Genomic DNA, 18,003 nt, shown 5'->3' with positions numbered 1-18,003 from the left:
TCAATCTGATTCTTGTGTGTGATTAAAAAAACTTTGTGGGACAAAAAGTGATTCAGTGTTAGTAAACCTCAAAATGCTCAAAAACAGTATGTTTCACTTCTGTTTGCTGAATGTAACTATGCGGTCACGACAAGATGAGTTTGATATTCAAAATAAGAAACAAATGTGTGTTCCTGTATGGATCAGCCTTGCAAATTCTACTCATATCTGCTTTTATTTTTATCTTCAAGAGCCTAAAAATTATGGATTATTTTCAGGCTATCGGTGGCATTATTTGTGACAACATGCTGAATCCTAATTCAACATTTTACGGCTTAAACAAATGCTACAACTCTCTGCTCAACCTCTTGTGTCTTCCCTGATCTCTTTTCAGGAAAAACACCCCATAGTGAGTGTTTTTAGATGCATTATGGGGCCTTTGTAATGCATAACGCTTGACTCAAAAGGTCAGTGACATGCATATTCATTATAAAGACTGTAAAACAAAGGAGAGCAGCGAAAGAATTTGAGAATTCCTAAATAGGCTGATGTACATGAATGGGAAAGAATATCAGAGAAAAAGATAAATAAAATAAATAGAAATTTTGAGTAATCTCTTGCAATTAGATTCCACCTATTGAGTTTATCGTACTCGGTCAGTGTCATGCCTCCTCCCTCCTCCCTCCACCCCTCCCTCCATCATTGTAACTAATCTGTAAGCATACTTGACTGCAGCTCACGCAGCAGCACACCTCCTCCAACTCCAGCTCTCTTCTGTCACAATGCTAGACTCTAACGACGCTGTTCCAGCACCATGCCAGGTTATCAAAGAGGACGTTGACAAATGGTGAGTACTGACAGGAATGAGACACAATTACAGATGCTGAAATATACAAATGAACATACGTTCACAATTTTAAAATCAATCATTACAATTTCTCCAGCCAGTGTGACAGCCTTTAGGGAGTGGAAGTGCCTTTACAGAGTGCCTTTGTATAACTTTGTGCACTCAAGAAGGTTCATTAAGTGCGTTTGGGTTCTGGCTACAGTGGTCAGTTCCCATTACATCCTTTTGGCCATTCAGTGTATTCACATTAACTTCTAACCTGAGTTCAACTTGTACAAGCGCCTGTGGGGTGATCATTAAGTCTAACTGAAGTTAATGTAGAATATGTGTTCGTAAATGTCCGTAAATCCACTCTGCATCATAAGACTAAGTGTAATAACATTTAAAGATGGCTCTTACAGTAACATAAATGCCTTGAGAAGCATAAATAGACCCGCTGTTTAAAATGGACTTCCACGTGTATGACCTACAGTGGAGAGAGGACCAACACATTCCTGTTGGTTCATGTTACATGCAATAAGTGACAGACGTTTGGTGTGTGTCCACGTGCAGCGATGATTAGTGTCAGTGAAGCTGCTGCACAGATTACTCACTCTTGTTCTTGCGTTTCATCAAATACAGATAAGAGCAGCTGTGAGGGTTTAAGCTGAAATACTTTATTATCAGGCTATACTGTGATAATCCGTTGGACGCACATGAGGGATAAGTTTAGAGATATTCCTAGGTCAGGCACTTATATAACTTCTGCTTCGCACAATTTTAATGGAAATTGTTGTGCCAAAGAGAATAACCCAGCTAAATGTGAAGCGAGTGGTGATTTCTTCTAATAAATCTGGCTTTGTGTTTCAGTGTCAGACAGAAGGGAATGGACGGCTGTAAAGATCTCATAGATGCTTTCCAGGCCTGTATAAAAACCCTGTCAGAGGCATCATAATATATAAGGAAATCCATCTTAATAAAATGTAAGTTCACACAAATGACTGCACCTTATGGTCATTCAATCATTGCAATCTTTCAGCAAAATAAAACAAAACAGTAAAATGTGGTGTGGGTTCACTGTTGCATCTTTAGGAATTTTTTCAAATTGTGTGAAACTGAAAAAAAAGGACATTGGATATTGAAAATTTACTGTTACTGATTTTGTCAAGTCCCATATGATTCTTCTATTCAACATTCTGTTTTATATAATGCTATAAAAACCATAGTGTGTCTGCTTTTGTTTCTTTGTGATCACAGCTTCACTTCATCAAAGTCCTCCACTTTTTAAGCATCCCCTTCCTTGCTTATTTCTGTGGACTGAACCATCTGAAAAACTGAAGAGGAGGGGTGGACGCTGAGCCTCTGTCACTGTATGCTTCTGTCAATGTGAAACCTTTTTTCATTATGGAGTATGCTGTAACCCTGACCTATGTACTGTAAAATATTTATACACAACAACGTATAAAATAAAATAAATCACCAATGTCATTAGCAGCAGTATTTGTTATGTTATTAGATGCTGTTGGAACTTCTTGACTGGCAGTGCACAGAATAGTTACTCTTAATGGAATTAAGAAGATCTTGTTAATCTGTGCTTAATCCTCACATTAGTATCTGTGCTGAGCAGTCTAATGTCACTTTTTCCAGTCTGAGTTCTGGCACTGAGTGCAGGGTCTGTGGAAATGCACAAAGATTAGACTTCAGAAAGGACCTGGAAGAGAAGGTTCCTTGCTCTGAGAAGAGATGGGAGAAAAAGGTGTTAAGGAGCCAAGGGGATTTACTCACAAGCGGGATATTACAGACTAACCCTCTGTGTAATTCCAGAGAACAAGGTAGATCGTGGTGCTGACAGACGGATGATGGGTTCAGGATCAAGCTGAAGAGACAATACACATGGAAGAGCACATTATCTGTTAGATAGACAGAAAAAAAGAGTGTCTTTTCATGTTTATGGATAAGGCGAACTTCAACTGCTACTGCAGTCTGACAAGTTTTGACCTATTTTCTCTTCTCTCAGCTTTTCTACCATTCTTACCTCCATTCTTTTATTTAAAACGCTGCTTGTGGTAAAATCAAACAAACGTAATATTCACAATGTCTCAGTCTGAATTGTAGACTTGTTTGTTATATTTCCTTTAGGTAAACTTTCACAGGAATGATTTGTATTATTGGGATTAGTATTTTGATCTCGTAAGACCATGTGTGTTCCGTTAGAATGAACCCAAAAAATGGTAGGATGCTTATCTTTTCTGTTCTATTTCTGCTCCACGGTTGGAGACAAATCCTTCTGGCTGCGTGATAATCAACCAGCTAGGCGCAGATGAAGATGGGCTTTGGGGAATTATCCACCCACACACAACATTTCAAATTGAGATTTTAGAGAATTTTCAAGGTACTTTACAGATGATACATTGAAATGTCCTATTTGCTCTTTTTTTTTTTCAAATATAAAACTGTCATCTCTGACTGATTAATTTAAATCAGCAGCCAACACTTTCTGCTGCTGTTGAGGATTTTTATGTTTTATTTCTCCATATACCATACCAATGAACAGAAACCCAGACTGTGACTTGACAGTTTCTGGTATCATCATGTGACAATTTGTAATAACATAATAAATGGAGCTGACAATCTAAATCACCTAGAGGATTATGCAAAATATGTGTTTTTATATGACCACAACAATACAAGTCAATTAATAATTCGTTTTCACAGCAGACATCCTGCTTGTGTGGTTGCTAATACCTTTAACAATGTCTCTGTATCATTCTGTACAGTCTCAGTATGCAATCACAGTGAGCCAGTGTGCACAACACCAGCAAAACTGAAGGAGCTAAATGGAATTCAACCATCAGTCATTTTATTGTTTACACCTGTGCTTTTGTGACAGGTTATCAGCTACTGCAACATGTCAGCAAACATTAACACTTAATGAACATATAATCATGAAAATCTTTAAAAAGCACTGTGAAGATAGGTCTACTATTGTTGGTTGAGTGATATTTGACTTAGATATGTTTATTTTATTCCATATTTGATACTACATTTCAGGGAGAAATAATGACATTTATCCCAACTAAATTTATTTGACATTTATTAAATGTTACTTCAAACAGTAAGCGTACCAAACATATGGCCATACTTTTCTATATTAGTACATTTTGCTGCTAAAACTTCTTTACTACTACTTGAGTAAAATAATTATGAATGCAGACTTGTATCGAACAGAGGTGCAAGAGGTAGTCAGATGACTGAGTAAAAGTAGTGATAACAGAAAGTAAAAACACTCCCTTACAAATAAAATGTCCTGCATTAAAAAATTTGCATTAAAGTGCTCTAAGCAAATTGTGTACTTAAAGTATCAAAAAGTATGGTCCCCTTCAGAGTATATTTATCATGCATTATCACTGTCATGTTTCATATTCCAGCTGGTGGAGATGGAGCACTATATACTGCTGTGCAGGTTAACCTTTGACAAAGCATTACACTCGTTAAATTTGTTGTGTCTTGTATGGAGAATATTACTTTGCAAGGCCACTGTGGCGGACAAATACATGTAGTATAACGGATAAAATAAGGATAAATATGAAATAGCATAAAATGGAAAGAGGCAAATAAAGAACTTCTTACTTTATAGGCTGTTTGAGTAATTTTACTTCTTTTAAGTGCAGTGTTTACTTTGGATATTGTAGATTTAAGGAAAATATCAGTGGAAAAATACAGTGTTTCTTCTACGTTATGCTAAGTTATGCTGGACCTTAAATTATACACCTGAGATCAAATCAAACTATAAACAAAATACCACCTGTGGGACTCATTCTGAAACGCCAGAGCCGGTCCAAAGCTCCTCAGCGACCCCCAACAATGTTTCCAAATGTCTTTCACAGTAACAGTGTGGGAGATGCCCGCAGCAGCATGAGGGGGGCCCACAGTGTGGCCGGTGCTGAGGTAAATGCAAAGATAAGCGCATTTTAAGGAAGATGATCAGGAGGAGGAGGAGGAGGAGCAGGAGGGCGGGGGAGTAGAGGCGAGAGGAGAGAGGATGGAGAGAGAGTGGGACCCGGATGCTGATGCGAGTGAGACGAAGGAAGGAAGAGGAGAGAGAAAATATCGATTTACGGCAAGAAAACCGAAGGGAGTGTAATATAGGGGGCCTTTACACTGCGTGAACTGTTATCGGAACTGAGGTGGAAAATAAGGTAGATGGTAGTAGTGCGGGTTGATCTGAGGATATCTGTGTTTTTTTTACCTGTGTAACCGCCGGTGAGGGAGGAGGACACGCCAAAGGAGAGAGCAGAAGATGCTGTGATCCGCTACTTGCAGGGATGTAGAGAGGGAGAGACGGGGCGAGTCAGGGAGGGGGAGGACTACGCTAAAGATGTTTGTTTTGCGAGGAAATACTGTGAGAATGCGGCGGCCGTCCGATAAATCCTACCGTTTGGTGATGACTGGAAACTTCAGGAGGTGTCGGTTTTTTTGACAGGCGGCGCGAGCGAGACGGCCGTTGGTCGAGGCGTTGAAGCTAAAGCTAACCTCGCTGCTGTGTGGGAGAGCGACTGCGAGGCTAAAATAGCATGTTGTTGCACCTGTAAAACAGGCCTGACAGAGAGAATTAAATTGATTTATTTTTCAGTGCTAACATCCACTTGACCTACTTGACATTTTGTTGGCCGACTCAAACAGCTAATATCAGAAATCTGCAGCAGACGTTTAAAAACTTGATTTGTCCAAGGCTATATAACGTTAACGCTACTATGCGCTAATTTGCTTATTAACCGTCACATATAGTTAACGTCATATACGGTGCAACTTACACAAATAAGCTAATGTACAGAAATAAAACTCAGTAGTTCGCCTACCTTCTCATGTTTATCTTTAGGGTAGTGCTCGGTATTTAACGCATAAGGCAGCCTTGTAACTTGTCATACCAGTTTGTCTGCTTTAATCAACCACTAGCTAGCAGTTTTGTTAAATATCAACGTTATATATGTTTGCCGTGTTTCAGAACAAAAAGATTTAGCTATGTTTATTAATCAGGTTTAGGTGAAGAATGTCCATATATCATCCAGATGTTGTAAATCGGCACCAGCTCGACTTGTGCATTTTTTACATGTTCACCCAGTAACTCCAGAGTAGCAGTGTTATGAAATAAAAACGTTTTTCTAATTTGAGCACCATTTTGTGTCCCTCAGCAACTTCTGTATAAGCTGTATAATACCGCAGGAATTGCAATAACCACAGTGCAGAAGTAGTAGTAGTAGTAGTACTAGTAGTAGTGGTGTATTAGCCTCCAGTCAGAGCAGTATGAGTAAGGAACTGTCTCTAAGTCAGTCAGCTCAATATGTTGGGCCCTACAGACTGGAAAAAACTCTGGGGAAGGGACAGACAGGTGAGTATACTAAACTGTTATTAAATATAAAATGATAGAACTCTTGAAACATGAGATTTAAAACTATTTTTTTATGGGTAATTAAATACTGTAGATGATCCCTGTTTCTGTCTCTCATGCATGATGCTCTCAACCTTATTTTTGTGTCTTTACATCTCTCGCATTCTTGTGTTTAAGGACTGGTCAAGCTTGGGGTCCATTGTATTACGGGTCAGAAGGTAGCGATCAAAATAGTCAACAGAGAGAAGCTGTCTGAGTCAGTCCTGATGAAGGTACAGTTTGATGCTGTTCTTGTTGTTTTTTTACTCACAGTGACGACATTGATGCTAATTTTGTACATAGCCAGGTGTTTTATGCTGTACACAAACAGCTCTGTATTTTTTATATTTAACTTATGTATCAGTTGATGAATTAACCTTTATTCTTTTGTTTTAGAGACAGCACCGACTGGCTTATGTGCTGTGCTTTAGCATCTTCATCTTTTTCTGTCTCTTTTTCCTGTCTGTCTTTTCTCTCTAACCAGGTTGAGAGGGAGATTGCCATTCTGAAACTGATTGAGCATCCGCATGTGTTGAAGCTGCATGATGTTTATGAGAATAACAAATATCTGTGAGTTCTCTTGGCATTCAAAAAAGCCTCACAATTGAGCTCTGCGCAGTCTGCATGCTTCTTTTCTGTTGCTGAATGCTGATGAACTTTGGAAGGCTGGGATATGTATTACTCTAAGGACTACATTAATCTGCCCTTATCGCTCTAATTCTCACTTTTCCTTCATCTCCTACAATAATTGTAAACATTTTTTGATCTATATTGAGAAAAATAACTCCCCAAAATGCTTTAACACTTTTATTAAACAGTGGTTATAATAGACAGGCATGTTGAATGAAATTGAGTACATTAAAATAAATTAATTTACAAGAAATTACAAAATTTCATCACAATATTGTGGTCCTTGAATCCAACATCATAAATTGATGGTGCCTAACAGTTTAACAGTGTCTTAGGTTGGATTTATTGATTTCCTTACAGTCACTTAGAGATGAATGTTTTAAATCACACTACAATCCCCATGTGCTGACAGGTACCTGGTGTTGGAGCATGTGTCAGGAGGAGAGTTGTTTGACTACCTGGTGAAGAAGGGCCGACTGACTCCAAAAGAGGCCAGGAAGTTCTTCAGACAGATCATCTCTGCTTTGGATTTCTGCCACAGTCATTCCATCTGGTTGGTTTTTGCATAGAGCAGTGGTTCTGAGATTTGTGCATTATTAAATTTGGCTTCATTGTTGTTTATTCACAGCATTCTCTATAAACAATAAATATTCAATGTCAGTTTGATGTGTCATCGCAAAATAAGAGGTTTCCGCTGCCTTAGTCAGTACCATCAAAAATGTAATGTAATTAATGCTGACTTGATGTTTGCAGGCACTCATCCGCCTTAAATCTCTTTTAGACAGATAGACTTTTTGTGACACTGTACCAAGTGATAAGGGGGGGGGTCTTGTGATTGTGAAGCATGAACCAGTATTAAAGCCATTTTTTCAAGCCCTTGCGGTCGTAATACAGCTGAAATGCTCTAATCTCCACTAAAAGATGATGTGTTGTGTTTGTGCAGTCACAGAGACCTGAAGCCCGAGAACCTGCTCCTGGATGAAAAGAACAACATTCGTATTGCTGACTTTGGAATGGCCTCCCTACAGGTGGGAGACAGTCTGTTAGAGACCAGCTGTGGGTGAGAACCAACTCCTTTGTTCCTAAAAAGCGCATACACCCCAAAAAATATCAGAAATAAAAGTATCACTGCCCATTTGTACAGAAATGTAACCACAGTAAATCTGTGTATAACACATTTCAATTTCATTTTAGATCACCACATTATGCCTGCCCTGAAGTTATTCGGGTAAGTGTTCAGTTCTTGCACAGCTTCCTCAAATGTTGTTACCTGTAATATAAAGGAGCAAATGATTTTAAGAAATGATTTATTTAGTGGCACATACAAAGTCAGAAAGCTACATGAGCTGAACTTAAAGACTTGACTAATTGATTCAGAGTCATAAAATAATCCTTTTAAAACTCTTAATGGAATATCAGAGTCTCTCACATTGTGATTTGTTGACGGCACTCATACAAGAAGATTATCCAGTTCTCTCAGAGAAAAGATGGTTTCACTGTGCGGTGACAAAGTGTGGCATTATAATGGATTGAACTGTTTCTTTTGACACAGATTTCTTTTGAAAGACATTATATAGGCTTGGATAAACCTTAAATGAGCTGAAATTATTTAATCAATTAATGTGGCTTATTTGTGTTTTCAATTAGTCAGTGGGAAATTCATTCTGTCTTTTGGCAGGGGGAGAAATATGATGGGCGGAGAGCAGATGTGTGGAGCTGTGGAGTCATCCTTTTTGCTCTGCTGGTGGTAAGTCTTTTACTCCTTTTTCACTGTACAGTTTGATCCCTTTGTACATAACCCTAACCCTTAAATATATGTTTTTTTCTTCATTTTTCCTGCTCTTGTTTTTTGCCTCCCGCAGGGTGCCCTGCCTTTTGACCATGATAATTTACGTCAGCTCCTGGAGAAGGTGAAGAGTGGGGTGTTTCACATGCCCCACTTCATCCCCCCGGACTGCCAGTCTTTGCTCAAGGGCATGATTGAGGTCAATCCTGAAAAGAGGCTCACGGTACGAGACTGTGCACACACCAGGCTAATACAGAGGGTTTGAATGGTACCCAGACACCTGGAATTACTGCAGACCGTACCCAGGAATAATTTAGGCAGAATTACAGCTGTGTTAAATTGTCCATGTTGCATTTTGGGATCAGCTCTCCTTCCTTCTTTTTGAATCTATATTCACTTTTTCACATGTGTCACCTTGTCTTTGCTCTTTGTAGCTCGACCTGCATTCTATTCAGTTTATTCAATTATCATAGTATAAGTTAGATTCAAGACTTAGCTGCATTTACACTGGTTCCAGCATTATTGTGTTTTACAGTGGATTCATGCCGGGATTTATTATGTTGTACCAAAGTACAGTCAAGATGTCAGTGTTCATGACCAGCATCAGTTTTGTAAATGGTTCAATAACATTTCTCCAGTACACTTTGCAATACATGGCTTTCTTTTATATTGTCAAAAGCTAGCAACATTTGCCAATTGTGATTTTAATGTTTAGAATTGATAAGATGTCTTTTTTACATGTAAAAAAATATCTGGTGTGAACTGTTTGCACAGCATAGCTCTGCGGCCATCTGGCTCTTAACAGACTGTAGAAACTAATGGCCCCATCTGCCCTGTCACCCCTTACAGCTAGAGGCCATTCAGAAACATGCCTGGTATCAGTGAGTATACATTCATTTTTGCAGATTGGATTGTTGTCTGAAGGACTTTACTGTGATGTTGCATTATATTTAATCATATACATTGCATCTGTGACATTCACATGTGTTTCAATGTGTGTATGTGCATGTGTGTGTGTATGACTCCCAGGGGTGGTCGTAATGAGCCGTGTCCTGAGCAGCCTCCTCCCAGGCGAGTGTGTGTGAGGCGAATATTGTCCCTGACTGAGCTGGACCCAGATGTGTTGGACAGCATGCATTCACTGGGTTGTTTCCGAGACCGAGTCAAGCTCACACGTGATTTGCAATGTGAAGAGTAAGTCTTTTTTCAACCCTAAACATGGCTGTGTTTTTCAGTGCCCATTTCATATGAAGCGACCAGGAAAACATTTCAAATACGTACACTACTTCCTTACTTAAAATGGACAGCTATGAGGCTGTGGTTTGGTTATGATTTGAAAACTGCACTACAATGAAAAGTATTTTTGCGGCTTTGTCTACTTTTGTTACATACATGGATTAGCATGTAAACAATACACAATAACAAGGTTGACTGACTCACCACAGGGTTACAGCGTGTAAGATGGTGGATGAATTGAAGATTTGCCCAAATCCAGGGCCTAGATCCTCTAGAGGACAAGGCCTGTAACTATGAGCTTTTATCTCCTACACATAGATATGATCTAGCTTCACAAATATCAAAGTAGTGCTGCTGTCAGATGCTCTTTGTCAGCTTTAAAGTAAAAAAAACTCAGGTTTGTTAGATCAAAGTGGTATTGAGGGCTTCAGATGATGCTAAAAAACATTTCATTGGCTTGTTGTGAGGGATTCAGTTGTGCACTGCAGCCTTTTGTGGATCCAAGCTTGAACGTACAGCAGTATGGAACATAGTATGAGAAGGTGACAGGTGACCATTATGTACAGGTTGTTCCAGTAAAAACATGTTGTAGTGCAAAACAGTGATTATAAATACCTCATCAGTGGAATGGAATAAAGAAATCCTCGTGTGTATGTGTGTGTGTGTGTGTGTGTGTCCATAAATAGATGTGTCATCAGAATTTGACTCTGAGAAAGAGCTTATCCATTTAACTCCTCATCCAATGAGTTCCATTCTTTTCTCGTTTGTCTCAGAGAAAACCAGGAGAAGATGATCTATTACCTACTGCTGGACAGGAAGGAGCGCTACCCGAGCTATGAGGATGAGGACTTGCCTCCGCGCAATGACGTAGGTCAGTCATTAGGGGGCAGGAGGGATCCACTCAAGGAGGGGATCTGCTTTACTGAGCCTCAGTTTCTGAGAACCAGTCTGTGAGTCTGATGCAATACACAAGTACTCAGTACCTCAGCCAAGAAAAAGCAAGAAAGAAAGGCCACATCGAGGATGAAGTATTTTGCACAATATCCATTTATCTAAGAATTGGTGATCTCCACCACTAGCCATGAGGCCATGAGGCAATATGGAAGACAACAATTTGTGTGCCCTCTTGTTGGGTTTGATGACGGATGATGGGATTTTTATGGAACGTTATGGAGCATTATACCAAGAATAAGTCATAATTGTCTTTTATGATGTTCAAACTTCACAGGACATCTGTAATATTTCTCTTTGGGACAAAACTGGGAGAGGGCAGCTATCGTGTCAATGCAAATGAAGCTAAGTTTATCACAGTCACAGATGGTGTGAGTAAGAGAAAAATCACTGTCAACATTATGATGCATTTCAGAATAGCAAAAGAGATACTGCATGCATAGAGACAGAATGACAACATGGAGCGGGATGGTGAAGACACAGCAACATCTCTTCCTAACAGGAAGCAATAAGAATTTATTGGAAAGGTGTTTTTAAAAGCATAACACTGCCCCTGCCAGGGGAAAGAAACAAAACATCTTTTTGAGAGTCTTATTTCCTCATAGCAGTTGAACGAAAAAAAAGGTAGCTTGATGTATGCTTCCTCCTTTGATAAATTTATGTTTGTGTTCCTCAGCAGACCCTCCTCGAAAGCGTGTTGACTCTCCTATGCTGACACGCCATGGCCGCTGTCGCCCCGAGAGGAAAAGCCTGGAGGTGCTGAGTGTTACTGAACAAGGGTCTCCTACCCCGCCTCGCAGGGCCCTGGACACAGCTGCCCACAGCCAGAGGTACACTATATTGTGCTTCCACATGTGCGGTAAAGCGACTTTCATGCTTTCATGTTGCTTATATTCTGGTCTTTTTTTTGACCTCTGGTCTCTTGGTCAGGTCTCGGTCAGTCAGTGGAGCTTCAACTGGTCTCTCCTCCAGCCCTCTCAGTAGTCCCAGGGTAAGGGCCTTTTGGCCAGCTTTTGACAAACTGCACACACACAACTATTTCTGTTCTGACTGGCTGCACTATGTTTGAACATGATACGGGCATGCATTATAAAATATTGAATTTGGTGATAATATTCCCACATTAACATACTGTGGTTTGCAATTGGGGTTAACGTTATTCTTGCCAATATCGCCCACCCTTGTGCCGAACTGCTTTAAAAAATTCTAACCACACTCAACAAACCTCTAAAATATCCTCAGTCATTTTACACACCATCACAACACCATTTCCTCAGCTTAAATCTCTCACCTAACAGGAGGTTTATGTGGCATTTTTTCTTCTGTCCTCATGTCACTTCCTCACCATGCATGAACTGGTTGTATGCACGATCTTTGAGGAATTTAACATAGAACCTTTTAAATTAGATGATATATTTTGGGTTATTGGATAGTTTGCTTTCCTTGCTCTCTCATATTTAATACTGCATTAACATAACCCATAGATTAATAGTAAATAAATAAATAGATCCATAGATAGTAAATTAATAAAGTTTAACTGCCAGGAACCACTGCACAGTTAGGCCTTCACTGTCACTGTCACTGCATTCTTAACCCTGTCACTGCCACAACTGTCACTAAACCCCTCACTGACATAAAATATAAGTGAAACTCTTTTTCTCGTCAGCTCTGGTAGTATTGTATTTGGCACTTTCACAACTCACAAGATGCACTCTTTCTTGTCATGAAGCATGATATTCATTTCCATCCTTTCTCCATGTTCCATCCCCTCTCTTTCTTGTTACCCATCTCTCCCACGCCACAAACCCACTCCCCAGTCCTATCAGAGCCCCGTCTTCACTTTCAGCCAATCAGACGTCACCTGTGCCACTGCTACCCCCCTCACAAGGGAGCCTAAACAGGGAAGCACCACTACTCCTCGCTCAGCAAGGGCACATGACAAGCCCAAAGGTCCGCCCAACCCAAAGACCCAGACCCTGCCCACCAAGGGACCTGCTGACCGACCCCATCTGCAGCCCATCAAATCCCTGCCTCTGCACAACCCATCCTCCCGCTCACCCTCCCCCTCTCCGCTCCTGTCACCCATACCCCGTTTCTTCTTCCCCTCGTCCTCTGTCCTAAAGTCAGTGACTAAGAGCTTCTACCCAAACTCTGCCCACTCTGTGCCGCAGGTCACTCCCCAAGGCTCTCCGTTGCCCACACCCCTGGGCACCCCTGTCCACCACCCTCACCACCCCTCCTCCACCCCGCCCTCCTCTTCTTCGTCCTCATCCTCTTCACGGGCGGAGGGAGGGGGAGGGGTGGGCTCCCTGTCGCTGACCCCGCCCTCCAGCCCAGGAGGGGGGAGCGGCATGGCAGCCAGCAGCTCTGCACACTGGAGGACTCGCCTCAATTCTTTCAAGAACAACCTGCTGGGCTCACCCCGTTTCCATCGGCGTAAACTGCAAGGTGAGTTTTGTTTTAATGTTATGTCAGAGTTGATGTCATGTTTTTGCAGAAGAACCACAATTGGATCAGTGAGACTTGACAAGGTCATCAGTTTCAAAATATTTCATAATTTTTTTTTTTCTGGCTTCCAGCTAAAGATCTATTATTGGACACAAATTTCATTTTCAAGTGATTTGTCTTTTTCAGTTCCCACATCAGAAGACATGTCTAGTCTAACACCGGAATCCAGCCCTGAGTAAGTCACACTTTTTGTGGGAAGTTATTTCTAAGGTGTTACATTTTTTTTCACAATATAAAGCTGTGTGTTTGCAATATTGAATGCTTTCTGCCGTCTTTGTATGTTTCCTTACCCTCTATCATTTTTTGTCTGGCTACCAGGCTGGCCAAGAAGTCGTGGTTTGGAAACTTCATCGGCTTGGAGAAAGAGGAGCAGATCTTTGTGGTGATCAGAGACAAACCCCTGAGTTCTGTCAAAGCCGACATTGTCCATGCCTTCCTGTCTGTGAGTATCTGGTGCAGTGTATGTCTTGTTTGTAGAACGCATGGCTCTCACTGGCGAAGCTATAAGGACTTCACACACACTCTCATACTATACTCACTCCATTTCTTTCATTATTTCAGTTTTGTCTTTTTTTCAGTCTTGCTCACTCATGGCACGTTGAATGTTCACGTTGCTTTCACCAATGGCTCACTCTGTCTCTCTTCTCCTCACCCTCACCCTTTGTCTCCCTATACTCACGTTGGCCCCCTTACCTCTCCCGCCTCGTAAGTCTGTCGGTCTCTCTGCTTCTTCTCTGTCTTCCCACCACACAGATCCCATCGCTCAGTCACAGCGTCCTCTCCCAAACCAGCTTCCGGGCCGAGTACAAATCCTCCGGAGGCCCCTCCGTCTTCCAGAAGCCCGTCAAGTTCCAGGTGGACATTGCTTTCTCAGAGGGCGAGAGGGAGCGGGACAGGGAGAGGACCGAGAGGGAGGGCAGGAGGGAGACAGGAATCTACAGCGTGACATTCACCCTCATATCAGGCGAGTGGAGCAGACATGAACTCTTTAACCAGGGACATACTTTTGATTGAATGTGGTCTGAAAATAGTATAGTTGTAGTGTTGACACTGAAACTCAAGTATCATATTGGCAGTATTGGCCAAGTTAAATGTGTGTGCCTCTCCAGGTCCGAGTCGCAGGTTCAGACGAGTGGTAGAGACGATTCAAGCTCAGCTTCTCAGCTCCCATGACCAACCCATGGTGCAAGCCCTATCTGGTGAGACTGCTTACACACTTTGATTTCATTCGTGTAGGTGCACAGTGACTGTCTTATTTAATGATGAGTCCATTTTTTTCTGCATGTGTCTCCAAATGCAAAACTTGCAAACTTACTTTGGTTTTTGGAAATGTCTTTAGATTCATGTCCTATCCCACATTACCCATACTTGTGCTGGGGACTTCTTTTATTTATTTCTTTTATTGTTCGCAGGAGAGGATGGTGCTGGTGCGGTTTTAGCAATATATTTTCAAGACCAAATGCAAACCTCCTACAAACCTAAGATTGTTCAAGCTGTTAATTCATTTCTGTCCCAGACCTATAGACACTGTAGCTTGTATACATTAAGAGTGACTTTCCTGTCCTGGTCTCTTGATCCCTTCCCAGATGAGAAGAACGGCCGGCCCCACGGGACCCCCACCCGCCAAAACTCGAGGCGCTCCGAGGGTGGGGGCGACAGGTGCGAGTGGGGTGACCGAGCAGATGGCGGAGGCATAGGAGGCAGCGGGGGAGTTCTGCAGCGCAGAGGCTCGGCGAAAGAGAGAACCCGACTGCTGTCCTCCAATGGAACCCAATCCCAACCATAGGATAGAAAATGAGACCACACAGCAGGATGCCTGAACTGCACCAGACAGAAGACAAGTTATCTTCATCTCCAAGTGTCCCTGCAAGCCATGAGCTACTCCTATTCTTCCTTGACTAAGTTATTGAAGGTGCTTTACCATAGCAAGGATTGAGTTTTTTCCCTGTCACGCTTTTTTCCAACTCAACATTCTTTTGACCGTTTGGATCACCAGGATTCCTACCCTTATATGACAAAGAAGTGTTAAGGAATCACCCTTTAATTAAAAAAATTATATGTAAATGAGCAGTTTGGTATCCATCATACATAAAGCTTCACAGATCAAAATAGGAATTTTGAATTGCTAATGTGCATGCCAGTTAGCAAATCAGCCCGCTAAAGGATGCTGACGTGATCAGCTAGGCTAGTCTGCCATGTCATTCTAATACAGTATCTGACACCAAAAACAAATAATAGCCTTGTGATGGTTCTCAAGATTACTCTTAAAATTAAGCAGTGCGCTCATATCGTTATCAAGCAACACGCAACTACCAGTCCATACCGAAAGAGAAATAAATGTGTCTCAGCAGATGAACCCTAAGAGTTAGCAGCCTGCTACCACTTCAGTGAGTGGTGACGAGCTGAACAAATGGTCCTGATTTTCTCAGGAGAAACCACATCCTGGAATTCCTGTAGTGGAGGTAAAGAAAACCAACAAAGTAAGCTAAGTAAGTGAATGTGAAAAAATATTTTTTTATTTAGTTTTTATTTATGTTTACAATATTTCTTTTGAGGATGTCAGTAGCACAGCGATAGCAGTAAAGGCAGTAACTAAAAACATTTTACGGTGTCGCAAAAGGGGAGCTGACCAGATGCTTTTTTAGCAGGCATTTGTTTAAAGTTAAATGTTTTGATCCTTTTGTATTTTCTTTTTACTCAGAGACAATGCGAAACAATGCATCTACACTTTGCGCATTGGATCCCTGTTGCTCTGAAGAAAAGTATTTTTGATTTGAACAGAAATATGAACATTACTATATGAAAAAAACACTATGCGTGAATAGTTCCATGAACCTCATCACAGCTGTTTGTGCCCAGATTGAATGAGAAGAGCATTCCTGGCCTGTGGATCAAACAGAAGCTACCTTTATTGTTGAGCTTGTCTCCTATCGCCATAGTATTCATCTTGTGACTCAAAACAAAAAACAAAAAAAACCCATAAAGGAAATTCATCAATGGACATTTTCATCATGCCCAACTTGAAAGGCTTGCGATGTCAATTCCTTGTTGAACAGGACTCCAAAATGGGAAGCAAGCAGAGAATCCTAAGCCCCTTCCCCATGCTCCTCACTTCAGTGTTCACCAACAAGCCAAGTAGTCCATCACTGCACCCATGCTCATCACTGAGAGTCGCGCCATTCTGCAAGCAGACGTAGCAGCTCGGACAGTCATGTATTATTCCAGCACACTATCAGATTAGTCGATGTTCATCACCAGTCTTCCATACAGCGCAATATGCAACAAAAGTGCAGAATGTTTTCAGAGAGGTACATGCTAGAGTTCTGTTTATTTTAATGGTATTTTTCTTTTTGTATTTGTCTACTTAGCGATCCATCTTTATTTATTTATTTATTTATTTATTTATTTGATCATGTGCTTTTTATGTCATGTATACGTAGATATGTCATGTAAAAATATATCGAGAGCTAATTGAAGAAAATCTGTTCTGCTTGATTTCTCATCACTACTGTTTTTTGGTGTTTTTTTTTTGAGCACTTCAGATGACTTTGATAGCAGTACTGACAAATTACTCTCATCTTACTTCTTCGGTGCTCTTTGTTTATATCTCACAAATGCTTTATCACGCTTCTCCTCGGTAACTGAAATGTGTGTGTGAGACAGGTGGTTGAGTGAGGGTGAGCTGAAAACTTTGCAGCAGATGCATTTTGAGCTGATTACTTACAGAGATTTTAACTGACCCAGGAATATTAAATTATTTAACATAACCAAACCCTAATAGGAACATAATTTCTCTCACACGCATTGAATGCTTGCTAATTGGCTTCATCTCTCGCTTCTCTTATGCCTTGTCCCTTTGACCTGTCTGTCTGCCTCTTCACCTGTTGTGTAGCCATCTTCACCAGAGAAACTGTACAAAGTTGTTTGCCTCACTGTCCACACACATACACTTTGACGATTGCTCACCATCACCAGTTTCATCTTTCTCATCACCACATCACCTTCACATTCATTGACCCAGCTCTGGCTAAGATTGTAAACTATTCTCCATTCATAAGGGTCAGTAGAATAAGGTGTTTAAAAAAAAGAAATGTCTGTATCATAATTTAAATATAAAAAGTGCACTATTATAACTATTGCCTGTGATAAAAAGAACAATTATGATTGAAGTGATGGTCAAAATAAAGAGAGATCCACCTTATTGTTATGGTTACAACAATAAACCCTAAATTCATGTGTGTGTGTATTTAGTTTCTGGGTTAAAATGGTTTCTGTTCGTGTTACGTGGCTATTTATCTTACCTTGTATTGAGTCTAGTTTTGCCTTCTAGATGGAAACATTATTTGTATTATTTGCTATTATGTCAAATAATAACAACACATCAAAATTATCGTTGTTCTCATGAAGTAAAAATATATAGGACAGTTAATGAATGATTAGGCAGAAAAAAACAAGAGCAGACCATTAAGGGTTTTTACGTCACTATCACAAAACTCATCAGTATTAAAATAATGTCAGATGTGGATGAAAGCTCCAGAAAAAGGACTTGTCAGGACTGAAAATGTAAAGGATAGATTTTCTTTTCTTTTTGCTATTGAATATATTCAAAACATATAACATCCACATTTTATTTTATATTACAGAGAAAGTCAAATAAAA

At 40.6% G+C, this 18,003-nt stretch overlaps 1 protein-coding gene and 1 long non-coding RNA gene across 10 annotated transcripts; both read left to right on the top strand.

Moving 5' to 3' along the window:
- The first annotated feature begins 31 nt into the window (after nucleotides 1–31).
- LOC124052818 lies at nucleotides 32–2,458 on the top strand. Its single transcript, XR_006842059.1, has 3 exons — nucleotides 32–826; nucleotides 1,676–1,788; nucleotides 2,063–2,458. It is a non-coding gene; the product is annotated as an uncharacterized LOC124052818 (long non-coding RNA).
- A 1,895-nt stretch (nucleotides 2,459–4,353) lies between these two features.
- brsk1a (BR serine/threonine kinase 1a) lies at nucleotides 4,354–17,574 on the top strand. 9 transcript variants are annotated; one of them, XM_046377767.1, is made up of 19 exons: nucleotides 4,354–6,194; nucleotides 6,372–6,466; nucleotides 6,718–6,803; nucleotides 7,276–7,416; nucleotides 7,807–7,923; nucleotides 8,058–8,091; nucleotides 8,542–8,610; nucleotides 8,726–8,872; nucleotides 9,499–9,530; nucleotides 9,679–9,843; nucleotides 10,659–10,756; nucleotides 11,513–11,666; nucleotides 11,767–11,827; nucleotides 12,654–13,284; nucleotides 13,471–13,519; nucleotides 13,663–13,786; nucleotides 14,055–14,308; nucleotides 14,454–14,543; nucleotides 14,931–15,072. In XM_046377767.1, the coding sequence occupies exons 1-18, from the start codon at nucleotides 6,110–6,112 to the stop codon at nucleotides 14,515–14,517; spliced, it is 2,406 nt and encodes an 801-aa protein (XP_046233723.1). In that variant the 5' UTR covers nucleotides 4,354–6,109; the 3' UTR covers nucleotides 14,518–14,543; nucleotides 14,931–15,072. The 9 variants fall into 9 exon arrangements, with proteins under 9 accessions (XP_046233723.1, XP_046233727.1, XP_046233720.1 ...); XM_046377771.1 differs by having other exon boundaries at nucleotides 4,356–6,194; nucleotides 11,516–11,666; nucleotides 14,098–14,308; nucleotides 14,931–17,574; XM_046377764.1 differs by having other exon boundaries at nucleotides 4,356–6,194; nucleotides 14,098–14,308; nucleotides 14,931–17,574.
- Nucleotides 17,575–18,003: the final 429 nt, after the last annotated feature.

Source organism: Scatophagus argus, chromosome 21 (assembly GCF_020382885.2).
Source record: "Scatophagus argus isolate fScaArg1 chromosome 21, fScaArg1.pri, whole genome shotgun sequence".
NCBI lineage: Eukaryota > Metazoa > Chordata > Actinopteri > Scatophagidae > Scatophagus > Scatophagus argus.
Note: the sequence above shows the minus strand (reverse complement) of the source record. Positions and strands in the feature narration are given on the sequence as shown.

Coding starts and splice junctions, on each gene's coding strand:
- brsk1a (XM_046377762.1), top strand. CDS start 6,110: ATGAGTAAGGAACTGTCTCTAAGTCAGTCAGCTCAATATGTTGGGCCC. Junction 7,417..7,806: donor TGCCACAGTCATTCCATCTG/GTTGGTTTTTGC, acceptor GTGTTTGTGCAG/TCACAGAGACCTGAAGCCCG. Junction 9,844..10,658: donor CGTGATTTGCAATGTGAAGA/GTAAGTCTTTTT, acceptor CGTTTGTCTCAG/AGAAAACCAGGAGAAGATGA.